We start from the raw sequence: 24,393 nt of genomic DNA, 5'->3' as shown, positions 1-24,393 counted from the left end.
TTTACATGTATGTCCCCTGCATTTCCAATGAGGATCAACTTCAACTGCACTCATGAAAGTGCCACAGGTTTTTGGGGACACTCCAGGACATTTCCCTTTTTTGGCAGGTATTACCGAAAAAAAAAAAAAAAACACAACCACACTTGAAGTCCAACACGCTGGAAAAAGAAACAGTAAAAATTAAAAAGTTTCTGATATTCCCAGTCAGAAACAACATCTGTTCCCATTGCAGCTGATATCCAAGTGAGTTGCCTCCCCGCTACCTGCAGGTAACTTCCTGTTGGTTGTTAACACATTATAATTTCTTAATTGTCATATTCTCAGCTTCGCTGTTATCATTCTCCTATGTAAAAGATAATGGTTTGTATTTGTGTAGGAACAAAATACGAATTCTAACAGATAGCTCACAGAGCCCGTTTTGGGAATGGGTGGTATAATGAATAAACTGGTGTGAAATGAATGGTAAAAATATACGAATAACAGAAATGAAGAGGAAATAGCCTTTGGGCCAACAAAACCTTTACTTGAAACACAATTTTACAGCAGTATACTGTACTCTACTGAGTGGTGTTGTAATTGTGCAGTTTGAAAATTTCCCCATGTGCTTCAAGTTAAGTGATGGTATCAAAAGTTAAATACCGTAGAGTCAAATCACCAGTTAACCGTTTGAGCACCATTAGACGTAATTTACATACACTATTCCTACTCCATCATTCTGCACCATATGATATAATTTATACCCAGTAATTACCAGTTTTTACTCATTATTTTGTTATTTACATTTATGAAAATTTTACAAAATATATGGCATTATATATCAATGGAAAGGAATTATAGTCATCTTTATGTTAATAGGTGTTGGAAAGTCCTATCTTGTATAGCATTTGTGTTAAGATCAGTTACAGTAATATATCCAAAAAATAGGGCCTGGGGCAAGAGTACCAAATCATTTGGTGGAGGAGTTGAGGCTCAAAGGATTGATGTTCCACTGTATACTGTAACCAAAAATATACTCTTTCTTTTCCCTGTTGCATCAAACCTAAATCAAATTAAATATTCACTAATTTATGTACTGTGTATGAGAAAACTACATAAAAATACTATAAATGGAAGATTATCACAACTCAGTAAGGAAAAATTGTTCTTTAACAAGTAAGGACCAACAAAGGATTTACTGGGCTAAATGACTTCATCAAAGGAGTCAGACAGAATTGTAATCCACACAGGATAACTCATTAATGCAACATAACTGCAATTGAGTGGGCCACATGGAAAAATTCACAGGAGGTAAATGATATTGGATTCTGTAGTATTTTTTCATCCCAAGTGGGTTATTTGTTACACCATTATTCTTCTAAGTGCTAGTTAAAAGGTTAATGGTTCAAAGCTATCTAAACTACTTAGAACTCAGCTTCTCACATGAATCTGGAGTATCCAAGGTTTTCTCAGTCTGTCTCAAGACTTCATAACCATATGTTCTTTTGTATGGTATGGAGATATACAGGGTGTACCATATTGTTTGAAGTTATCTTGGCTGTGTGGGAGAGTTAAAATATTCTCTTAAACTCTGATATTAGCTTCCTTTGTAACATCCCAGACAAAACTCTTAGAAGTAGATGTCATCTTATTAGATAAAAAGTGCTCTGAGTGGCCCCATGTACACCAAGTTGAACATTACATTTCCCATTCTCTTTTAAGGGGTGCAACTCAAAACCTCTGCTAGGAATTTTGGAAATTCAGATTATTGCATTTTGGCTTAGAGAACATCTATATCTACTGTATATATTCATGTTTTACATAGTTTTTAAGGAAAACAATTTGATTCGTATCTAAAAATGTTATTTTCCTTAGTAAAATAAATTTTTGAATATACTTACCCGATGATCATATAGCGGTCAGCTCTGCTGCCCGACAGAAAAAACCTACGGGCGGAATACGCCAGCGATCGCTATACAGGTGGGGGTGTACATCAACAGCGCCATTTGTCAAGTAGGTACTCAAGTACTCGATGTCAACAAAGAACCAATTTTCTCCTCTGTCCACTGGGTCTCTATTGGGGAGGAAGGGTGGGTCCTTTAATTTATGATCATCGGGTAAGTATATTCAAAAATTTATTTTACTAAGGAAAATAACATTTTTCAATATTAAACTTACCCGATGATCATATAGCTGATTCACACCCAGGGGGGTGGGTAGAGACCAGCATTACATGTTGACATTATTATGAGCTAAGTATTCCGTATTTCATTTTAGCAGTTATTCAAAATAACAAGCATAAAATAAATAAGTACCTGGTAAGGAAGACGACTTGAACAATTACTCTGCCTTTTTAAGTACGTCTTCCTTACTGAGCCTCGCGATCCTCATAGGATGCTGAGCGACTCCTAGGAGCTGAAGTATGAAGGGTTGCAACCCATACTAAAGGTCCTCATCAAAACCTCTAATCTAGGCGCTTCTCAAGAAATGATTTTGACCACCCGCCAAATCAAGTAGGATGCGAAAGGCTTCTTAGCCTTCCGGACAACCCAAAAATATTTCAAGAGAAAGATTAAAAAGGTTCTGGAATTAGGGAATTGTAGTGGTGGAGCCCCCACCACTACTGCACTCGTTGCTACGAATGGTCCCAGAGTGTAGCAGTTCTCGTAAAGAGACTGGACATTCTTAAGATAAAAGACGCGAACACTGATTTGCTTTTCCAATAGGTTGCGTCGAATATACTTTGCAGAGATCTATTTTGTTTAAAGGCCACGGAAGTTGTGACAGCTCTAACTTCGTGTGTCCTTACCTTCAGCCAAGCTTGGTCTTCCTCATTCAGAAGGGAATGAGCTTCTCGTATTAACAGTCTGATAAAATAGGATAAAGAATTCTCTGACATAGGCAAAGATGGATTCTTAACTGAACACCATAAAGCTTCAGACGGGCCTCGTAAAGGTTTTTAAAAAAGAACTTAAGAGCTCTTACAGGACATAATACTCTTTCTAGTTCATTTCCAGCCATACGATAAGTTTGGAATATCGAACGATATAGGTCAAGGCCGAGAAGGCAGCTCGTGTTTGGCTAGAAAACCAAGTTGTAGAACATGTAGCCGTTTCGGATGAGAATCCGATGTTCTTGCTGAAGGCATGAATCTCACTGACTCTTTTAGCTGTGGTTAAGCATATCAGGAAAAGAGTCTTAAAGGTGAGATCTTTCAGGGAGGCTGATTGAAGTGGTTCGAACCTGTCTGACATAAGGAATCTTAGAACCACGTCTAAATTCCAACCAGGTGTAACCAAACGACGCTCCTTCGTGGTCTCAAAAGACTTAAGGAGGTCCTGTAGATCTTTATTGTTGGAAAGATCTAAGCCTCTGTGACGGAAGACTGATGCCAACATGCTTCTGTAACCCTTGATAGTGGGAGCTGAAAGAGATCGTTCTTTCCTCAGATATAAGAGGAAGTCAGCTATTTGAGTTACAGAGGTACTGGTCGAGGATACGGATACTGACTTGCACCAGTTTCGGAAGATTTCCCACTTCGATTGGTAGACTCTAAGGGTGGATGTTCTCCTTGCTCTAGCAATCGCTCTGGTTGCCTCCTTCGAAAAACCTCTAGTTCTCGAGAGTCTTTCGATATTCTGAAGGCAGTCAGACGAAGAGCGTGGAGGCCTTGGAGTACCTTCTTTACGCGTGGCAGACGTAGCAGGTCCACCCTAGGGGAAGTGTTCTGGGAACGTCTACTAGCCATCGAAGTACCTCGGTGAGTTATTCTCTCGCGGGCCAGAGGGAAGCAACTAGAGTCAACTTTGTCCCTTCGTGAGAGGCGAACTTCTGCAGTACCTAGTTGACAATCTAGAACGGAGGGAATGCATATAGATCTAGATGTGACCAATCTAGGAGAAAGGCATCTATATGAACTACTGCTGGGTCCGGGATAGGTGAGCAAAGTATTGGGAGCCTCTTGGTCATCGAGGTTGCGAAGAGATCTATGGTTGGCTGGCCCCAGGTGGCCCAAAGTCTCTTGCATACATCCTTGTGGAGGGTCCAATATGTTGGAATTATTTGTCCCTTCCTACTGAGACAATCTGCTATGACATTCAAGTTGCCTTGGATGAACCTCGTTACTAGTGAAAAGTCTAGACCTGTTGAACAGGAGAGGAGGTCTCTTGCGAACTCGTACCATGTCAGAGAGTAGGTCCCTCCTTGCTTGGAGATGTACGTCAAAGCAGGGTGTTGACCGTGTTCACCTCCACCACTTTGCCTTGAAGGAGAGACCTGAAGCTTTTCCAGGTCAGACGTACTGCCAGAAGCTTCTTGCAGTTGAAATGCATTGTCCTTTGACTCGAGTTCCATAATCCCGAGCATTCCCTACCGCCTAATGTCGCACCCCAGCCTACGTCCGATGCGTCCGAGAAGAGAACGTGGTTGGGAGTCTGAACAGTCAGGGGAAGACCCTTCAAAGGTTGATAAAGTCCTTTCACCAAGTCAGACCAGACTTTATCTTTCCGGAAACCGGGATCGAGACCGCTTCTAGCGTCTTGTCCTTTCCAGTGAAAAGCTAGATGATACAGAAGAGGACGGAGGTGTAGTCTTCCAAGTGACACAAAATGAACCACGGATGACAGTGTCCTAACCAGACTCATCCACAGCCTGACAGGGCAGTGTTCCTTCTTCAGCATCTTCTGGATGGATAGCAGGGCTGGGGCTTGATCGTCTTGTTCAGCAATGTCCTCATCAGAGGGTTCCTCATCCGAAACTGATGAGGAAACGGCAACGGAGTGGGCAACGTCTGACTCGCTGAATCCGGTCGCACTGGTGGATGCGTGACGGAGCCGGACACAAGATCATGGTACTGCTGCACAGTCTGTGAACTGTCAACCATGGGGACGCGAGGAAGTACAGCGTCAACCCGAAACTGTCTAGACTGTCTGGGTTGTGCAGTCAACCCACTACAGGATTGCTGAGGTTGCCGCACTGCGTCACAACAAGTCACCTCTGCTGGTTGTTGAACGTCTTCCTAGTGACACACTGAACGTCCACAACCACCTCCGAGAGTCGCTTAACGTCAACGTGCGACTGGCAAACCACACTGGGTCGCACCGGTGGAGGAACCATCTCAACTGGCGGACGTGAGTAGGATACCTCAGCGTCAACAGGGCGTACAACCAACCGGTAGGAAGGTTGTTGGCTAGAAGGTTCTTCTCCGTAAAAAATCCTCTAACAAGGACACAAGCTTGGACTGCATGTCTTGCAACAAAGCCCATTAGGGTCTATGGGAGCAGGTGTGGCAACAGACGGGGTTAGCGACTGAAGCGGAACCATTTACCCTCCCTGGAAGCCTTGTTATGCTTTAATTAAAGTCCATAGGAGGCTAAGCAGCTTAAGGCTCCTCTCCAAATGACAGAGTCCTCAAAGGAATATCAGAAGGAGGGAGAACAGCACTTTCTCATCTACAGGAACCATGTCCGAGAAAAGCTAGGTTATCTCAGTGAGGGTCTCACTGGTGCAAAAGCAGCAGACCAGAAGGCAACGTTATGTAACTGCTTGACAGTCTGTGAACTGTCAAAAACTGAACTGTCAACCACAACAGGTGCGTGAGGACATACAGCACTGGTGCATTAGTAGCAGACCAGAAGGCAACGTCATGTAACTGCTTGACAGTCTGTGAGCTGGCAACAACCAAAGCTGTGTGGGGAAGCCTCAACTCCTGACTGACTAGTCTGCTGTGGGCGAGTGGCGGTAACCACAGTGGGTTGCGGAGGCTGACACACCGTGTCAAAACACGGCAGCTTGTGGTAGCTCACGCACGGCAACGGAGTGCTCCGTGTGTCTGTGGGAGTCAGCATGCGTCTGGCAGGGTCGACTGCGCATGGGTGGAGGAGCTCTCACAACAAGAGTGTGGGAGCAGGCAGCCATGCTGGGCGCACAACCGTGGCAGGTTGTAGGCAAACGGGTGCATCGTCAACCTTCTCCGCAGTCGGAGTGTGGGAGCAGGCAACAACCAAAGCGGAGTGGTGGTGCGTGGTGGGGACTGCCGTGGGTTGCGGAAACTAACGCATCGCGTCAAAACACGGCAGCTTGACTCCACCTTCCCACTGCTGATGCGGTAGCTCACGCATGTTAACGGAGGGAGCCGCACGTCGGCTAACGTTAACATGCGTCTGGCAGGGTCGATTGCGCATCGGAGGTGGAGCTCTCCGCAGCCGGAGTGTGGGAGCAGGCAGCCTCAGCGTGAGCTGGGCGCACAACAGTGGCAGGTTGTAGGCTAACGAGAGCAGTGTCAACCTTCTCCGCACAAAACTCCTGCATAACCGCAGCTAACTGAGTCTGCATAGACTGCAGTAAAGACCACTTAGGGTCTACAAAAAACGGCAACAGACGGAGCTACTGTCCGTCGTGACTGAGGGTCTAAAACAGCTGGTGCGGCAACAGACGGAGTTACTGCCTGTTGCGGTACCACCTTGCCTCTCTTGGGAGGTGTGCAGTCGTCGGATGACTGCAGCGAGTCCGAACTGACCCAGTGGCTACACCTAGGCCGTTGGACTTGCGCGGAAGGGACCGACTTGCACTTAAAAGCTGCAAGATTTGGTCCATGGTTTCTTACGAGAAACCTCTTCCGCAGACGAGGAATAAATGGGCTCTCTCGTCTTTGTGTGGGTGGGGCGATCTCACGTCGGCAAACGTGTGTAGATACGCCCGAAACCACGGAGGGAAAAACGTCTGTTCGTCGATCAAGGCCTGTGGAACCCATAAGTCGTTCGACATTACTTCTCCCCTGGGCTTGGGAGCTTGTAAGAGGTCCCGGACTAGGTGAACAACTGGCACGAACAGACGAACCCTCGGACGCAACACTGTAACACTTTGCGCATATCACTTTATCACTTTTGATTTTCTGTTTGCACTTATTTCACTGAAATCGAAACTTTAACTGATTTCTACCTGAAACACGCAATCCTATCCTTCATTAAAAGGTAGTAATTGCGAAAACAGTTTTACAATGCAACAGAAAAACATAAATAAAGATAAAGAATTCAGTGGCTGGAAAAGAGACTAAACACTAGATCAAATAAACTACGTTTACAATCTCTCACCGCATAAAGCCTGGGAACAAGAATAAAACCCTAGAAACGTTTTACCTTCTTCCCCTACAGCGACTAGGGAGAAGAGTAAAAAAAACGAGAACAACGTTACCCGCTTGAACGAAACGTTTATTCTCCTCTCTCTCCCTCCGTCTCTATCTCTCTCTCTCTTCTCTCTTGATTTAGCACCTGAGAGAAGAGCCCAATTATATATCGTTAAAACATGTTATTTGCTAAAGGAAAAAACTGAAAGGTTTCCCAAATAAAAAGTTCCTTTATTTAGAATTTAAACCATTTAAGCTAAGAAAGAATGAACGAAACGCTAGAATCGGTTTACTCTTACTCTCTATCGTAACGATAGAGCGCAAGTTGAACGTTCTGAACGTCAACAACTGCGAAGACTAAAAACTAAACGTTAGTTCATCTTTGAAAACAGTACGAGACTATCAAAGAAATTCTTCCATAAAACATTAAAATTAAAAAAAAGTATTAAATTCTTTAAAGGTTAAATACGATATAACGGGCTCAATGTTAATTAACTTCGGTTCCAAGTTAGGACCGCCTACTATTAGTAAAGGTCGCATATAAACAAACATAAAAATTTATTTTTTATAAGTTTATAATAATTGGAAAGTTAACCGAAGAGGCCTAAAAAGGCGGAGAGATATAAAATAAATGGATCTATAACGTGTTAAGCAAAATTACCAAAAACCTAAACACACTTCCGTCTAAGGGAAGGGTCGGCCATTTAAAAGTGAAAGAGAGTCCATACTCTCTTCGTCACCATAATTAAATCTATCGAAAACGAGTTCAGGTTTTGAAATGAAGATAAAACCCCTGCATAGCGAAAGCTCAAAACTGGAAAAGTGTACTTCACCAAATCGTTGTGAAAACAAATCCAGTTAGGGACGGCGTATTTAGTAGGTCCTGCCATTGGCACGACAGAGGGAAAATTGGTTCTTTGTTGACATCGAGTACTTGAGTACCTACTTGACAGATGGCGCTGTTGATGTACACCCCCACCTGTATAGCGATCACTGGCGTATTCCGCCCGTAGGTTTTTTCTGTCGGGCAGCAGAGCTGACAGCTATATGATCATCGGGTAAGTTTAATATTGAAAAAGTACTTTTTATATATTTATGGAAGTGTGTCCAGTCCTCTAAGCAACCCCTTTTTTGCCCTGGGTACCTATTTATTTCATTTTCTTTTAAACTTCCAGGGAAAGCTATTTATTTCTATTATCCCATATACAGTGACTTTACCTCCCTTTCTCTCTGACTGGCAAAATCTAACCGAAGCCCTTTGCATCAATAGGCATAGGAGATGATGATGATACAGTGGCTCCTCAATTTTCTATGATTTCTAGAGGAATAGATTACTGTATCAGCTTCCTTATAACCTCTATGGTATCCGCAAATAAACATTTACTGCCCGTCTCTTTAACTTATGTCCATTGCATTTCTTTGTCTGCCCATTTATATATTTACAATTTCTATTTTATGATTATGCTGAGAGATGCATAAAGTGTCAAAGAGATGATAACTAAATATGCCAAAGGCATAGAATTTGTCCCTTAAAATATACAGAAGAATATATTATGTTCGTGTGTACATATTTGATACATGTAGTGAATATGTTTGTGTGTGGGGAGCAATATTTTTGGGTTTGAGGAGAGGGGTTGACCATTACTAGTAAATAACCTTGAACTATGACAATTATGTTCTTAGGATCCCCTGTATTGATGAAAATTACTGCTAAAAACTCATACTTATTCATACTAAAGTTTATTCAATTAATCTCTACAAAAAACTTTGAAGCCCAGTTTCTCAACACATGAAATTTTCATTGAAAATTGCTACTACATTTTTTAATATTGAATTACCTTTGTCATTTAAGCATTATCACCTACATTCTGCATATTAACTTCAAGAAAAAAAAAACTTCCATAAGAAAAATAGCCCCATTTAAAAGTGACTTCTACACATTGATAAAATAATACTGTAACAGTACTGTATGTATAAAATAAAAAGACTAATAAAATTTCCAATTTACATCTCTTAGTGTAAAAAATTATCTTTTGAATTGGTTTCAAATGAAAACAATTGGTAGAGAAACAAAATAGTAATAGGAGTTTGAAGTAACTCCAAAATAACATTGTTTTAATGGGGCCGAGTAGGAGCTTTAAACTGTTTTATATTGGGTTTTCCTTTGTAGAGGAAGCATTGTAATACCCCAACTTCAGTTCTAATAGGTAAAATGAGAACATCTGTATTTTAAAGGAATATTCAACTGCTACCTGGGGCCAATCAGAGCGTATTCTACCTGAAATAATGATGTCTAGTCCAGAGAGTTCTTTCCGGAAATTTACACAGGCATAACCTATTAAATTTTCCCTTTTGTTGGCAAAATATTACCAAACTATGTAAGTTTTATCATAAGCAGTCTAACAAAAGAATTTAGGTTTGAATACCCTTTATATCTAGTATCAAATACATGGTCTATAATAAAAAGATTAATAAAACAACAGACAAAAGAAAAGGTCAAAACATCTACAAAACTATTACCATATATAAAAGATCCCATATGAAAGAAGAAAACAAGGGCAAAAGATTTCTAAAACTATTATAAAAGACAACACAAGAAAGATTAAAATGAGAGCACCAAAAATAAACTTACAGCTTGAAATGTTCCTTGAAAAATGAGATCCATGGGAGGCCTGAATAGATCTTCTAAGGTCTTCATTTTGCGCCTGTCACGGGAACCATGAGGCAGTGAACTGCTTGTGGAAGGCCCTGCTTCATTATTAAATTCATTAGGGGTACTACCAGCCATTAATTCTTCTTCTTGCCGCTCTGTGTAAACAAATAAAAGAAAATTACACAGAGTTTGAAATACTGAATAAAGATAATGAACATTCTTATTTTATCATGTACTCTAAATTTCCTAATATTTCTAACCAAAGTACATACAAAAAACATATCAGTGATACTGAGCTTTAACTTTTAGTAACAAGCATAAAATTCTGGAATTATCAGTTTTGATTATTGTCTAATCTTTTTAGATGCAAGCAATCGTTCATTAACTGTCCTCAGGACCACTATGCAAACCACTATTGAGCCAGGGATGAGAATCTCCCAGGATCACAATTCAGATACTGATTGCTTGCAGTAGTTACACTACCATATTTGCCTCTGTGACCCAGTTGAAAATGGTCATTCTATATTGCTGCTAAATGAGATTACTGTATACTAAAATATATATGGTATTCTATAACTTATTTTGTATCTCATTTTAGCTAATCTAATACTGTATTGTGATTGCAAGGTAACAATTATATCATTATAGTAATCCCTTGCATATCTGTAGAAATACTTCCATTTTATGCTCTTGCACATAAACATTTTTAGTGCAATCTAATGCTCATCTTTACTCACAATGATTTACGAAAAAAGGAAGTAGGACGAATCTCATTCTTACGGAGATCAAGAATACTGAGCACTAGAAAATAAAAAATAAAGGACATACCAGCATCAAATCTATCTACCTTGTGCCATTGTAAAACACAGCATTGCTCACACATATATATACACAGTCAATTCAATTATCAATGCCAACTATTGATTGCTTTACTGCTTGTACTCTACTGCTCAGTTCTTGTAATGATCAATGTGGGATTTTGGTAGCCTATCAAGACAGCCCTCGAGTACTGTAGAACATTTTGTTTGATACAATTGAGCTTGTTTTCTATATACCCTTCAATAGTAAGTAATTCCTATTACTTTAAAATCTACATATTAGCATTAATTTAGTGGATGTTCCCATGAGCCAGGCATTGGTAGGTAGATATTTCAAGGCAAAATAACTAGTGAGTTATTTGCCTGTGACCACATTATTTTCTTTGAATCTCGCTTTCGTTATATGAAAGCTTACAAGCAACTCATAAGATTGCACTTTTAGATAAGGATAATTTGGACTCAATTATCACTTTAATAATTACCATAGTACTTATACCCTTTGAAGTGACTTTTCAAGAAAACCCATAGTACTTATACCCTTTGAAGTGACTTTTCAAGAAAACCCATAGTACTTATAACCTTTGAAGTGACTTTTCAAGAAAATAAAGTTGAAATAAAATTATTCCACCCTTATGTGATATCTGACCACCTTTTAACACTTGTTTTCTAATGCTACCTCTGGTTTGAGCCATCATCTACCCAATATCACTTAATTATCTCTTTGGTTGATTGAAAATCTCCACAGCAACTAAGAATCACTATAAGTTGGGAGGCAGGAAAAAAACTATAAATTTCATGTATTCAAATAATCAGTTTTCAGGAGAGAGATACTGTACTATAAATTTTGGGTATTGCAATAATCTGTTTTCAAGAGAGAGATCTCATGAATTTCAGATATTGGAAAAAATAAAGTTTTATCATCAAAATTATGTATATTTCAATAACTTTTCCTTGAAATTCATAGAGCTAATACTGTAATCAAAGTAAGCAAAACGGAGGGACAACAATCTAAATCCTAATTTCCTTTCCTAGCCAGACATAACCTCCTTCCTTAAAAACATCTAATTAGAGTTATGCTAAGATTAGGCGACGGGAGAGACTTTGACTTCTCTTTAGAAACTATCAGAAGAAAACATATTCTTAAGGTCTGTTCAACAAAGCCCTTAGATTACCAACCACCATATCTTGCAGTAAAGACAGGCTTCACTATGACTGGCAGTGATCAATTAGGTCCAAATGTAGGATAGGCCAATAGGGACCTTCAACCACCGAGTAAGTTGAAGAGGTGAGGTATTTTTTGACAGGACAGTTATCTACCCAAACCTGTTTTACAAGTCAGGATAATGTGTTGGAGGCACCAAGTCAGTTTTTCAATAGAAGACAAAACAAATTCAGGATTTTCAGGTGGGCAGAGGTATAAGTTTAGGGATTTTCAGGTGGGCAGAGGTATAAGTTTAGGTTGAGATAATAGGGATGATCTAATACTATGCTTCAATTTCAAGTATATAGCTGTGTATACAGATTATGGGTCCTATAACATAAGAAGTTTAAAAAGAATATTTTTGCAACTGTATGATTGAGAAATCAACCCCTCAGAACAATACTTAAAGAAGTCACTGTGTCACTTTCAAGCCTTGTAGAGAACAAAAATACAGAAGGAACTATCTTCATGGGAGCCAGAACATCCACAATGCTCTTGTATCGTATAACACATACAGAGATTATGTAGACAATAACACCCAAAAGGGGAAAAATGGCACAATGCCATAGCTTTAAACAATCAGAATTCAAGCTCCAAAACTACAGACCATCAACAGAAATGCATTGACTTGAAGCTATCTAAAGAAAAAGTGGGGATATGCAAGTAGGTAAGTGAGTAGGTACTTTCCTTACACACCCTCGTACCTCCAACTTCTTATTTTGTTAATAAACTTTAATGACTAAATCAGCTTGCACATAGAATACACCACCGTTCCTTAAATATGAAATACAAACATAAAATTCGTTACACCATTTTAACCGATCTTCGGTCTATCTCTACGTCATACAATAATGATGAAGTACTGTGCTGTACTTCATATGAAAGCTTATTACTATAGATTTCTGAATTTTATAAAATGAAAGCATACATGAAAGCTTATTACTACAGGTATAGGTATCTGGATTGTATGATATGAAAGTAGTTTAATCACCTCAAAGCTTATTACTAAAGATATCTGGATTTAACAAAATGAAAGGAAGCTTAATCACATCGAAGCTTATTACTAGAGGTATCTGGATTCTACAAAATGAAAGCAAGTTTAAGTAATGTTTTGTATTCAGTATGTAAATATGTTAAAAATCTTGGAATCAATTAACATTGTATTGTGGATATTACTGTAATTATCACAGACAACTGGGTAGCATATTTAATTTGTTATTATTCTATCAGCAGATTGATGATGTAGATGAAATATAGCATAAAAAATGTCAATCAATTTTACAGAACTTTAAATAATTGCCTGAACCTTACTTGTTTCAGCCTCAAAATCACGAAATTTATCAAACACTGAACGTGCAACTCTTGGTCGTTTTCTGAAGCTGTAAGCTAGGTCATCTGGCCCTTCTACCAGTATCTCTTGTTTCTGAGGAATAGGTGCTCGAACTTCATCCTCTTCCTGAAAAGTATGGGTACAAATTTTATAAACATGTCAAATTTGGAAGTAATTTGTATTTTTCCTAACTATGCAAATCTGAGCCCTTTACATAGGATAGAATATCAGCAAAGCTGGAGTACACAGCAGGTAAACTTTTATAATGGGATATAAATGGGTGGGAGGTAGTTACGGAATGAGAGCAAAGCCCCGCACCCTTGCTTGCTCACTGAGCACTCATTTTGATTGCAGATGGGACTTTCTTGGGTGTAGCTGATGGCAGGAAAGTAAGAGTAAAGTTTATATAGTTAGGAAAAATACAAATTACTTACAAATTCATCATATGATCCTACACAAATATAAACCTTCATCTTTTACATAGGAGACCCCTCATTTCGTGGGAAGAAGTCCCTATTCCAACTGCCTGGGTACTTCTCCTGAGCAGAGTTAAGGTACAGTACTTAACACCTCCTGTTGCAGAGTCCTTGGCCGTGCAATAAAGGATGCAAAGCAGAAAATGACTGTGGTAACAACAAGGCATGTACATATCCATGGGTTTGCCTGGTTACAACACATCTAAGTGTAGTAACAATGAGACATATGTGTCAATGGGTTTGCTTGGTTACAACACATCTAAGTGTAGTAACAATGAGACATATATGTCAATGGGTTTGCTTGGTTACAACACATCTAAGTGTAGTAACAATGAGACATATGTGTCAATGGGTTTGCTTGGTTACAACACATCAAAGTGTAGTAACAATGAGACATATGTGTCAATGGGTTTGCTTGGTTACAACACATCTAAGTGTAGTAACAATGAGACATATGTGTCAATGGGTTTGCTTGGTTACAACACATCAAAGTGTAGTAACAATGAGACATATGTGTCAATGGGTTTGCTTGGTTACAACACATCAAAGTGTAGTAACAATGAGACATATGTGTCAATGGGTTTGCTTGGTTACAACACATCCAAGTGTAGTGACAAGGAGGCATATATGTCAATGGGTTTTCCTGGTTACAACACATCTAAGTATAGTAACAATCAACTTCTCCTGATTTACCACGACCACAAGATAGTGGCAGAAAAGAAGAAGCTTGTTCGTCATCCTCTGAGTCTGCCAAAATCACCCAATCATCCAGGTAATGCAGAAGATGAATACTGTTGGCCTGTGCCTATACTGAGATCTGAGTAAAAACCATGGTGAAAATTTACAGAGCTGTTGAGAGACCAAAGCAAAGAACTTTGAATTGGTACACACTGCTTGGCATGACAAAAGGGAAGACCAGTACCGTACTTCCTGGAGTCAGGATAGAATGGGATTTAGAAGTATGCATCCTTTAAGTCAATCGTCATCATGAAGTCTAATGGACTGATTGCATGTTTAACTGTGTTTGGCATCTCCATCTTGAACAAGGTTTGTAGAACGCATGTATTCACGACTGAGAGGTCTATGGCTGGTCTCTAGCCTTCAGAGTTGATTAAAAAAGCCTGAGGGCTTCTGCCTGAAGGGCTAAATCCTTTGCTCCTTCCCCGATCCCTGGCAATAGGATAATGACGTAGCTGGTGGTAGAATCAAAGGAAGAGGAAAGTTGACGAACAGAAGGCAGCACACGGACCAGAAAAGTTTCACAGTCCACTATTCCGTCCCATGACACTGCCACCTCATCTATTAGGGTTGCAGGCATCCTCCCACAAGTGGCATCGTAGGAGATCACTCTTAATGGTAGGCTTGTGTGCTTGTCTAGCCAGAGGCAACAATTTCAAACAGTTGGAAGTGGAGGTAGACTGTTGTAGGTGAAAGGACACCGCTAGGTGCAAAAGCAAGTCCTGACTTGATTTCCTCCATTTCTCAGCTATAACCTTTATTTCGTTCACCGGGAGCAGAAGTGGACTCTTTTCTGAAACATTGTGGATATTCAGGATCTCTCGCCAGCTGATTTGTTTGTGGAACTTGGAGGCTATGGCATCATGCCTCTTCACAATCTAGTTCACCCATTGGTTGGCCATTCACTCATCTCATGTAGGCAATCACCTGGAGATACGTGGACTATAACTCACACTCCTCGGTATCAGGAGCCTTAAGTTGCATCTCAGTCAAGGTAAGAGGCAACATCTTCCATCTCCGACACTGTTCCCAGCCGGTCTAGGGAAGGGTCAAGATATAAATACTGTATGCCTCATGCTCCTGTCTCTATAGAGGAATTTGAGAATGAGAGGGGCTTCTCACAGTACCACTTCTAGTATCAGGTTTGGATACAGTCTTGAACATCCCAGGAAGCTCGAAAATCCCTTCTGGCATGCAAGAAACTCTATTCTTCCATGCTGACCGAAGATCCTTACTTTCTCTGAGGCCTGAGCCCTCCAAGAAAGGTGAAAGGGGGTTAGGTGGTAACTTCCTATCTTCTTCGACACCGAGGAGAGAAAGCGTGAGGTTGAAAAGAATTCAATGGAAGACAACCAGTAGCTTTTGACATAAGACACAATTCTGGATGTTCTAGAACTGGGATGGGTTTGAGGAGTGACTTAACAACGACGATCACGTCTCGTCAGTCAGGGAGGTCTATCAGGATAACTTGTAAGTCAAAATCATAAACGAGGGCTTGAGGGATCCCCCTCTAGCTCTCATAGGCGTAAGATATCTACCTATGGAGATTCTTGCATTGCACTCCACGCTGGAAGCCCGTTATTTGTGCGTCTTGGATCCTTTGGCGCATGGTGAGGTGAGGCGTATGTTAATGAGGTGCATCTTGGTGGGCTGTGTCTGTGTGATGCATGAGTAGATGAGGCCTGTCTGGCTTGAGTGCGAAACAATAAGTGCATCTGGGTTGCGCACAAGGTGTTTAAGCACGTCTGGGTTACGAGCATAGTGGTGAGGCGCAAAGCATGGTAACTCATCTGTTCCCAACCTCACACAGAGTAAGCGCGCGCCAGCAAGGGTGGGGGAGGGGGTTAGCGCATGCTGGTGCTACGCTGGCTGCTATTACAGGCTCAGGAGAGAAGTTACCATTGGTGACAGGTTAGTTAATCTATTCGCATTCTCAGGAGGATTAGCGCGCTCAGAGGAGCTAGCAGGCATAGGTGTGCGCAGGGATATTGAGAAACATGTTGCTCACCCACATAGCACTTCTCATATAAAGGCAGCGCATGTCCCAAAGAGGGCACACAGGACACGAGCTAACAATAAGTATGTCTCTGCCGCTAGTTTCATAAATTGATACTGAGAGTGGTGTGACGGTGGATGGCTTTGAAGGGAGGAGCCCAAGAGAAAGACTCACTCTCAGCCCTCGAAGGGGATTAGCTGAAGGTGTCCAATATAGGTGCAATAACACTCTTTTGTGCTTCCTTCAAAGCCAGCGTTATCACTAACAACTTTAAAAGGGGGACTTTGCAGTGACAAGGAGGTCCATAAAACCCAGAGGCTGTTGTTAACCAGTAAACCAGATGATGAGGCTTCCTCAAGCTCTCCCATTCCTCCAAGGGAAATGGGAAGGTCTTCTCAACCCGAGAATTAGCCTAAAGTTAAAGGACCACTATTCTTCTCCATTTGTCTTCTGGAGGAAACCACGGGGATAGGTCGGAGGGAAGCATACTAGGGGTCAGAGGAAGAGGTCGGGATTTTTCTGACGTCAAGGATGACAAAGAAGGGAAAGAATCCCTTCTGGACCTCTTCCTCCTCCTCTGGCCATACACAAGCCACTGGGAGGGTGACCATTCCTTACACTCATACTTTGAGATTCCTATCTGTAGGAGTGTCCTCTGCAGCCAAAGCACAACAGGAGAGGATTCCTCTCATTCGCACTCATAATTATGCCACAACGTCGTCCTGGCACCCACAGAAAAGTCTGCATATCTGCAGGCATCCCTACAGCAAACATTCACTTACATGTTGGAAAGAGAAATTAGAATTAAAATTTGCCAAATTACTCAAGCAATTCACCAAATTACTCAAGCAATTTGCCAAATTACTCCAACAATCTGCCTAATTGCTCCAGCCAATGGAAGAAAGTCTGTTCTCTCTCTGACTGAATTTAAAGTGTGCGCTGTACTCAGTGTGCATGCAGGAGGACGAAGCTTCCCCACTCACGATCGGTAATTACCAATCACTTGTTTACACTTTGTCATAAAAGTTTAACTGCTGTTATTCTATCCTATGTAAAGGCCAAAGGTTTGTATTTGTGTAGTAACAGACAATTTTCTCTCTAAATAAATTTATGTTGGGTAAAAAATTCTTGGTTGACATTCTTAGTAACTGCAATGACATGAATCAAAACTACATTATGTCTGAAAATCAGACTAAAGGGCAACCTAAAAGATCAAGAAAATGTGTAAAGTCCAATTTATGAATAAAATCAATTTTACTAAAATGAGAGAGAGAGAGAGAGAGAGAGAGAGAGAGAGAGAGAGAGAGAGAGAGAGAGAGAGAGAGAGAGAGAGAGAGAGAGAGAGAGAGAGAGAGAGAGAGAATATGCGCTGAATAAGATCAATACCATACTATAACTCACATCTCCTTGTCTTGCAGGACCTTCGGAGTTTGATTTTGATGCAGCCCCATCCTGAACTCCTTCCATGTGCATATTAATAGCCATTTCTAGATTATTCCCACATGCTTCTAAAAGGCTTCCAGCTAGGGATTTGTCAGCACCTTTGAAATAATAAAAATTATCAAAACACAAAAAATTTGGAAATAATTTGTATTTTTTCCTATTCATACAAACCAGAAGTACTTTATTATGAAGTTAGGGAGATATATATTGGCAACAGCTGAAACTAGCCAAAAGACTTTTAGCGAGGTATAACTACCCACCACTAGTTAGCGGAGGGGCGGGGGGATAGGACAACCACCCCACTAACTCACACAGTAGCCAACTCAAGCCACTTTGCAGTCGCAGGCAAGAATTTTTTGAGGGGGAAGGGGAGGTGATGGAGGGCCAGTATGTGTATAGAGCTTCAGGTTTGTATGGTTAGGAAAAATACAAATTATTTCCAAATTTGTCATTTGTTCCGCCACCAAATACAAACCTTACGGCTCTTTACTATGGAGACTTACACTTAGGGTATTGGAAGTCCAATACCAACTGGCTGGTAACTGCCCAGGGGTGCAACTGTGTACTTTGCACCAGCTGTGGAGTGTGCACCCTGTCACCTTGCTAACTTTCAGAATCATGAGAGCTAACGGCCTAACCAATTTGTAAGAAGGTGTGATAAATAAGTTCTCGTGACTCGACCAGGTAAGTATTACCTTTGGAGCTGAGCTTCGCACTACACTGTAACACTATACATTGCCTGACTCCTACCTCGCCAAGAGGTCAGGGACATAACAGATTCATATTACATGTATCAGGCTATGAAAGGGACACTGGTACACACCCGCAGTCAGGAGGTCAGCTTGCAGAGTTTTTCGCATGCTAAAACCCCAAGATAGGGGAGAATGAAAGACAAAGAGCTAGTCACTCACGCATTCATTCTAGCCTTACAACCGGGTAACACCTACCCTCAACCGACTGCTACTTGTCCTACAAGAGAGCTCAGTAGTTAATGACCATGTTTTGTGTAGCCACCATAAGACCTATCGAGAAGGTACTGTATCTCTGTGGGTTATGTTTTGCAGGTAGTGGGCTGTGCACGTTGTTTGACGGTTCCACACGGACACTTATATAAACTGTGTCTCAGAGTTCTTTATAACACCAGGGGAGTGCTAACACCTCTGTTGTCATGAGCTCTAAGTCTACCATTAGGAGTCGAGTCCGTAGATAGAGCTCGTTCTATTACCTCCCTAGTTCAGGAGGAGATCAAGTTTAATCTCCTCTTACTCTCCCTATGTTGACGAAGAGTCTATTGACCTGAGGAGGAGCTTAACAGTCTTTCTCAGAAAATTCCTCTGCGCCCTTACATGGCAAAGTAATAATTAATCTGGGTGGTCATCAGTTACAGAACGGAGACTTCCCAAACGGAAGGGGCACGTTTCTAGGATCCACTACAGCCAGAGTCCTAGTTTTAGCAACAGATTAAGGGAAAATAGGCCAAGTGTTAATAGACCTCCCCCCATGGCTTAGGTATGTTTAGAAGAGGCCATGTCCTTCACTGGCACTCATCATGGAGGTCATGGTGAGAAGGGAAAAAACCTAGCTAAGAGTCAGGTCTTGATCTGAAAACTGACTAGAGGTACAAAGCACTTCTTTATGGGAGCGTGGTCTAAGAACTACACTCCGAAGAGGTGGTCTAACTTCTCATTGGGGCCCAGTAAGTTCGATACTGAATGCCGGTAACCAAGACTTGAAGTTCAACTGTATTCTATCGTAGTTGAGACCACGCAGGGTCTTTCCTCCCCAATGTAGCGAGCTTTGCTATCCTGGGGAGAGAGATATCGAACAGCAAGAAGCCTCTGCAACAACCTCAATTTTAGAGGAATATCCCCATTGCCTGATGGAAGGCGAATGACTGGTTACTGGGTATCCAGCCATCCTTTTCATAATTACTTGCAAAACTCTTCTATGAGAGGGAAGATGTTGCATACCATCTGAGAAAGAAGTCACAGGGGCCACTCAAGAAAGTAAGGAACCATTCTCTCCATATCTCTGCAAGCAGGAATAAAGGGTCTAAGTGTTATTGTGCTTGCTACCACCGCAGAACTATGAGGATCATTTTACCAATCTGTCGATGCCCTTTTAAAATGGATCTACCTCTAAAAAGGGTTACCTGGTTACCTCGTATTGGTTAACAGTACTCTTAACACTTCCAGACATGAGATGTTCTGGACTGACATTTCATCCGCGATTTCGACCAGGGTCACAACTTAGATTACTAACTGAAGGAGAGAGATGTCCCTCAAAGCCCACCTGGTCGGGAAGAGTGCTAGTTAAGTTCCTTGTCTGTACTGAACTGGGTTACAGGGGCCAAATGAGGCGTTACTACCTGCCTCTGGTGTTCGCAGGCGGTAATCCATCCAAGTACTGTACTGACCAGAACCACTTCTCGCTGATTGGCGAGAAGAGGTATGGTCTTTGACTGCAAGGAATGTCTATGTCTGTGTACCATCATGCTTCCATGGGAGACACAATGGTGTAACAAAAGGGAGTTATTGGAAGAGATCAAGAGCCAGCAACGCTGTACTCCAATCCAGGGAAACTCGTGTGACACTGCCGATCGGTGTCACTATGCGTGAGCTCTAAACCCCTTTTTTTATGCGTCCCCCAAGCATCGAATGTGGGGAAGGATTATTCCCCTGAGAAGGTTGGCAATCTCTACCTTCTGACTTGGGCCTCTTTTTCCCTCTGATCCTATTGGCCTCGTAAATCCGTAGAATCCTTGCTAACACCAAAAGAACTTGGTAATGCAGGTGCAGCCATCGGTGCACCTATAAGAAGTCCCGCTTAATGAAGGACATTACACTTTCCTGAGTGCAGCATTTTATCCCTAACTGGAGATCACAACTACCTCTCACTACTGTCTCGGCATTTGCGTGTAGCGCGCTGGAGAGTGCACTGGTCAGGTGACACTCAGCTGTGGCGCCCGCATAGTCCATACTTGGTATGCAGGCGAGCTCCCCATTTGCACATAGCACGCTACTACACTTGTGACAGCACGCCGAGGAACCGATCACCTGTGGTGCGCATAACGTTCATACCTTGCACGCAGGTGAGTTCGCCACTTGCAAGGTAGCACTCACTCTATATTTGGCATTCAGGTGAGCTCGCCACCTGCGTGTACCGTACTGAGAAGCACACCACCGAGGTAGCGCTAACTGTGACAGTGCACATAGCATGCCGGTAAGCAGGTTAGCGCTCACCTGTGAAGTATGTGAGGTGTACCCGCTGTGCACAAGTGAGCTAGTGTGCATCGCTTTTTCCATAGGATACGGAAGGGGAGTCCGAAACTGACTCTTCCCTATAAGAGCCTCTCAAGTCGGCGGGTGAGGCATTGGTAGGCAGAGGCGACGATGGTTCTACAGGGGAGACCTCTACCCTTGGATCTCTGACCGGAGTCAGCTTGACCCTGGATGATGATAGTTTGTCAGGTACTCCTCTCTTCCACTTCTGGGGAGAAGCAGTTGTGGTCCGTTGTCCTGGGTCGGTCGAAACAGAGGAAGTCCCCAGAGAAACCCCGGGGGCTTCCGCAGGTCTCGAAGGGAACATAGGTACGAAGGCCCAAGTCCGGCCCTGACCAAGGCGCTGAACCATGGCTGCACTATCCGACAGTTCCCTTGAAGGGATAGATGCCGAATGGACCCCCCCAGGAGTCTTCATTCCCGATGATAATGACTTAGGAAACAATGACGACGTTTCCTTCCTAAGCGCTGGAAGTTTCGGGATCTTAAACCCCTGAAACATCCTCTCTTCTTTCTTCCCCGGTGATCACGCTGTTATGCGTTTGCTGGGAGGAGAATAGGGCAATGGTGAACGGTTGGTGACAACCTCACCCTTCTTTGATGCAACAACCACCGCCTTTGGTGGTTGAAGCTGGCAATACTCACTTGGATGAGGATGGACAATCACCTTTGCTGTTGTATGCTGATTGAGTGACACCCGCTGACACGCTGGTGAACGCTGAGGAATCTCCTGTTGTGAACGCTTTAGCGATCGCTGATACTGGTGAAACGATGACGATTGTTGAGCAGGAGAGTGTTTAAGAGTCGACGAGCGCTGCTGCGGAATTGCGGGGTCAAGGTCAATCGCTACCGAACGAGAGGACACGCGGTGGGTTGACGATTCATGAGGAGGATATTCAGGAATTGCTGAACGAGAAGGTGGACAGTGGGCCAACGTTTCAGCACTGTTGGATGTTTACCCTCTGATGGTGATCGACGCGTTTGTTGCCGAGGCGAACGGGGCTTGTGTTCGGTGGAAGAAACGCTCTAGTCAACAGCCGAAAATTGGCTTCTTGTATGGTGAGTCGGCGATTTACGAGAAGGCGACGGTTTACGAGATGCATGCGGTTTACACTTGAGAAAACGCAGTCAGGTAGTAGATTGATGTAGAGGCAGGTCCCGATGCTGACGAACAGGCAATTTCCTAGATGATTATTGAGCAGGCAATTCCCAAGCTACAAGCGATTCGCGAGTAGCCTGCGATTTATGGGTTGTTGAGCGATTCAAAAGCTGCAGGTTGATGGCGGTCATGACGAGCGGGTGAACGTCGAGCAGGTGCTTAACAAGACTGAGAACACTGCCGTTGAACTGATTCTGAAAGCTCCAGCGGAGAAATGTGACCTTTGTGAGGAGAGAAATTCTCTGGAGGTGAATGTGAACAATCCATTGCAGGAGACAAACAAACTGAAGTTAGTTGAGGAGAAACTGAGGCACAAGAAGAAAGTGTCGGGAACCAGAAGAGGCAGGCTGGGAAAATTCCTCCAACGAGGAAGACTGCAGAGGCGAAGATGTGAAGAGGCGTCTCTTTGCCAACGGAGCAGGAGCACCCTGGAGGCAAAGAGGAGGACAAACACGATGAGGTCTTCTATCACCAACACAACATCGAACAGCAAGCTGACCGTCAGCAGGCCTTTGACGAGGAGTCTCTATGAGTGCCCCTTCACTAGAAAGGGGAGCACTCGCAGGAGAGACATGCCTCGAACTTTGCTACCAACCCCCAAAGGATGTTCTTCAAAGAAGAGATTCTCATCTGGCAGCCTCTTTACCAGGAGTCTCTTGCCCAGATCTTGTAGAGAACCAGAGGGAAGGAACTGGGACAAGGCTAGTCCTGATGAGGTTGAAGTTGACGGGGAATGATGTGGACTTGTCGAACCTGCGGCAGTTTCCGCAGGCTGATGACCATGTCTACAGATGCTCGTATTGGATATGACAGTCGGGACTTTCCTTAGATTACTAATTCTCAGATCGTGGTAAACTGAATTAGATGTCTCAGAGGAGCTCCAGACTGTTAGGATCAGTCAGTAGTCCGAAGTCTTCGAAGACAGGGTCGATCCTGTACAGGAAGCCATGGGCTAACTGATCATCAGACCTTTCCTTTGCATGACAGGGTTTGAAGGTTAAACTCATTATTTCAGAGGAGAGACTATAACTGGAGACTTCTGACTGAAGAAGCTCGGCGGTATCTTGGTGAATCACATCTTCCCAGGAGACCGGATGTTCCAATCACAAGGAAAAAGAGACGCTTCCCATTTCCTAAAGGAAGGTAGGAGAGACAAGAGAGTATCTCTTGTAGCTTGGATGTGAATTTTTCGGTTCTTGGCAAAAAACATGAGCTGAGTATTTCGAGCTCGTGGGAGGGGTTTTTCCTTTACTGAAAAACCTCACTCTAGGATGAGAAAGGAAGACATTACCTTCAAACAACTCCAGCCAAAGAGAGAACTCCGGTTACAGAAAAGTCATTTTCCGAATTCACGACCAAGACCGAGTTCCATGAAGGGTTGGGCAAATATGTTTCTAAGGGAAAAGATTTTGTGAATGGAGGTTAAATGTGTTCACATGAAGGTCAGAAGGCATAAAGGCTGACGTAGACCGGGAGTAATAAGATGCCGACAACCTCTATTGTTCTCGTCAGTCACCCATCCCTGGGCTGACTCGAATTATAGCAATTAAGTTGCTACAGCTGTCGCATTAGACAGCACATAAATTCAATTCTCTACAGGGGGAGAATGGGGGGCAAATGGGTTTGTGCCTCCCAATGCAGGGGGAGGAACAGATTCTAGATATCTGCCTCCCCCACAATGTCTGAGATCTGAGTTGCTGCAGGAGACTGCCTAACTTGCACAGTTCCTACCCAAGCAAAACCAGCTCGAGAAGTAGTCCTTCACAACACATAACAACAAAGGAGAAGGTAGCAGCTGAAGCAGAAACCTGGTCCTTGAGGCACCTGGCCCATAGGCCCTTCTGTGGCAGGAAAGAAGTGTAGGTGAAGCATGTACGTTCATAAGGGATGAACATCCGCGAATGTGCCGGATTTGATGCAGAAACCTGGCTACCTGAATGCGAGTTCATTGAATCTCGCAGAAGATGAAAAACTTTGGGAACTAAAGAAACCTTGTTTGTTAGAAACAAACAAGAACCAATAGGGCTTAGGGTATTGACCTTTGCACTCTGGTAGAGTATTATCCCAGTCGTCAATGGAGGGTGCAGGGTTAAGTTCCCAGAAGGAAAACTGTGTTAAACTCCTTAAACTCTACTTGGGAGGGGCTACCAAAGTAGTGTAAGCCCAAGAGGAGAGGAGACGATCTATGTCATCAAGGTG

The 24,393-nt window shown here is 42.6% G+C and overlaps 1 protein-coding gene across 1 annotated transcript in view; it reads right to left on the bottom strand.

Annotated features, from left to right (window-relative positions):
• LOC137639886 (UBX domain-containing protein 7) overlaps positions 1 to 24,393 on the bottom strand; it is an 80,438-nt gene that overhangs the window by 45,996 nt on the left and 10,049 nt on the right. Inside the window, exons 2-4 of the mRNA XM_068372149.1 lie at positions 17,713 to 17,852; positions 13,083 to 13,227; positions 9,732 to 9,907 (exon numbers count right to left, since the gene is read on the bottom strand). Coding sequence (XP_068228250.1) covers positions 9,732 to 9,907; positions 13,083 to 13,227; positions 17,713 to 17,852 — 461 coding nt within the window. The remainder of the gene's footprint in view (positions 1 to 9,731; positions 9,908 to 13,082; positions 13,228 to 17,712; positions 17,853 to 24,393) is intronic.

The sequence above is a fragment of the Palaemon carinicauda genome, chromosome 4 (assembly GCF_036898095.1).
Source record: "Palaemon carinicauda isolate YSFRI2023 chromosome 4, ASM3689809v2, whole genome shotgun sequence".
In the NCBI taxonomy this organism is placed as follows: domain Eukaryota; kingdom Metazoa; phylum Arthropoda; class Malacostraca; order Decapoda; family Palaemonidae; genus Palaemon; species Palaemon carinicauda.
This window is presented reverse-complemented; position numbering and strand designations above follow the sequence as displayed.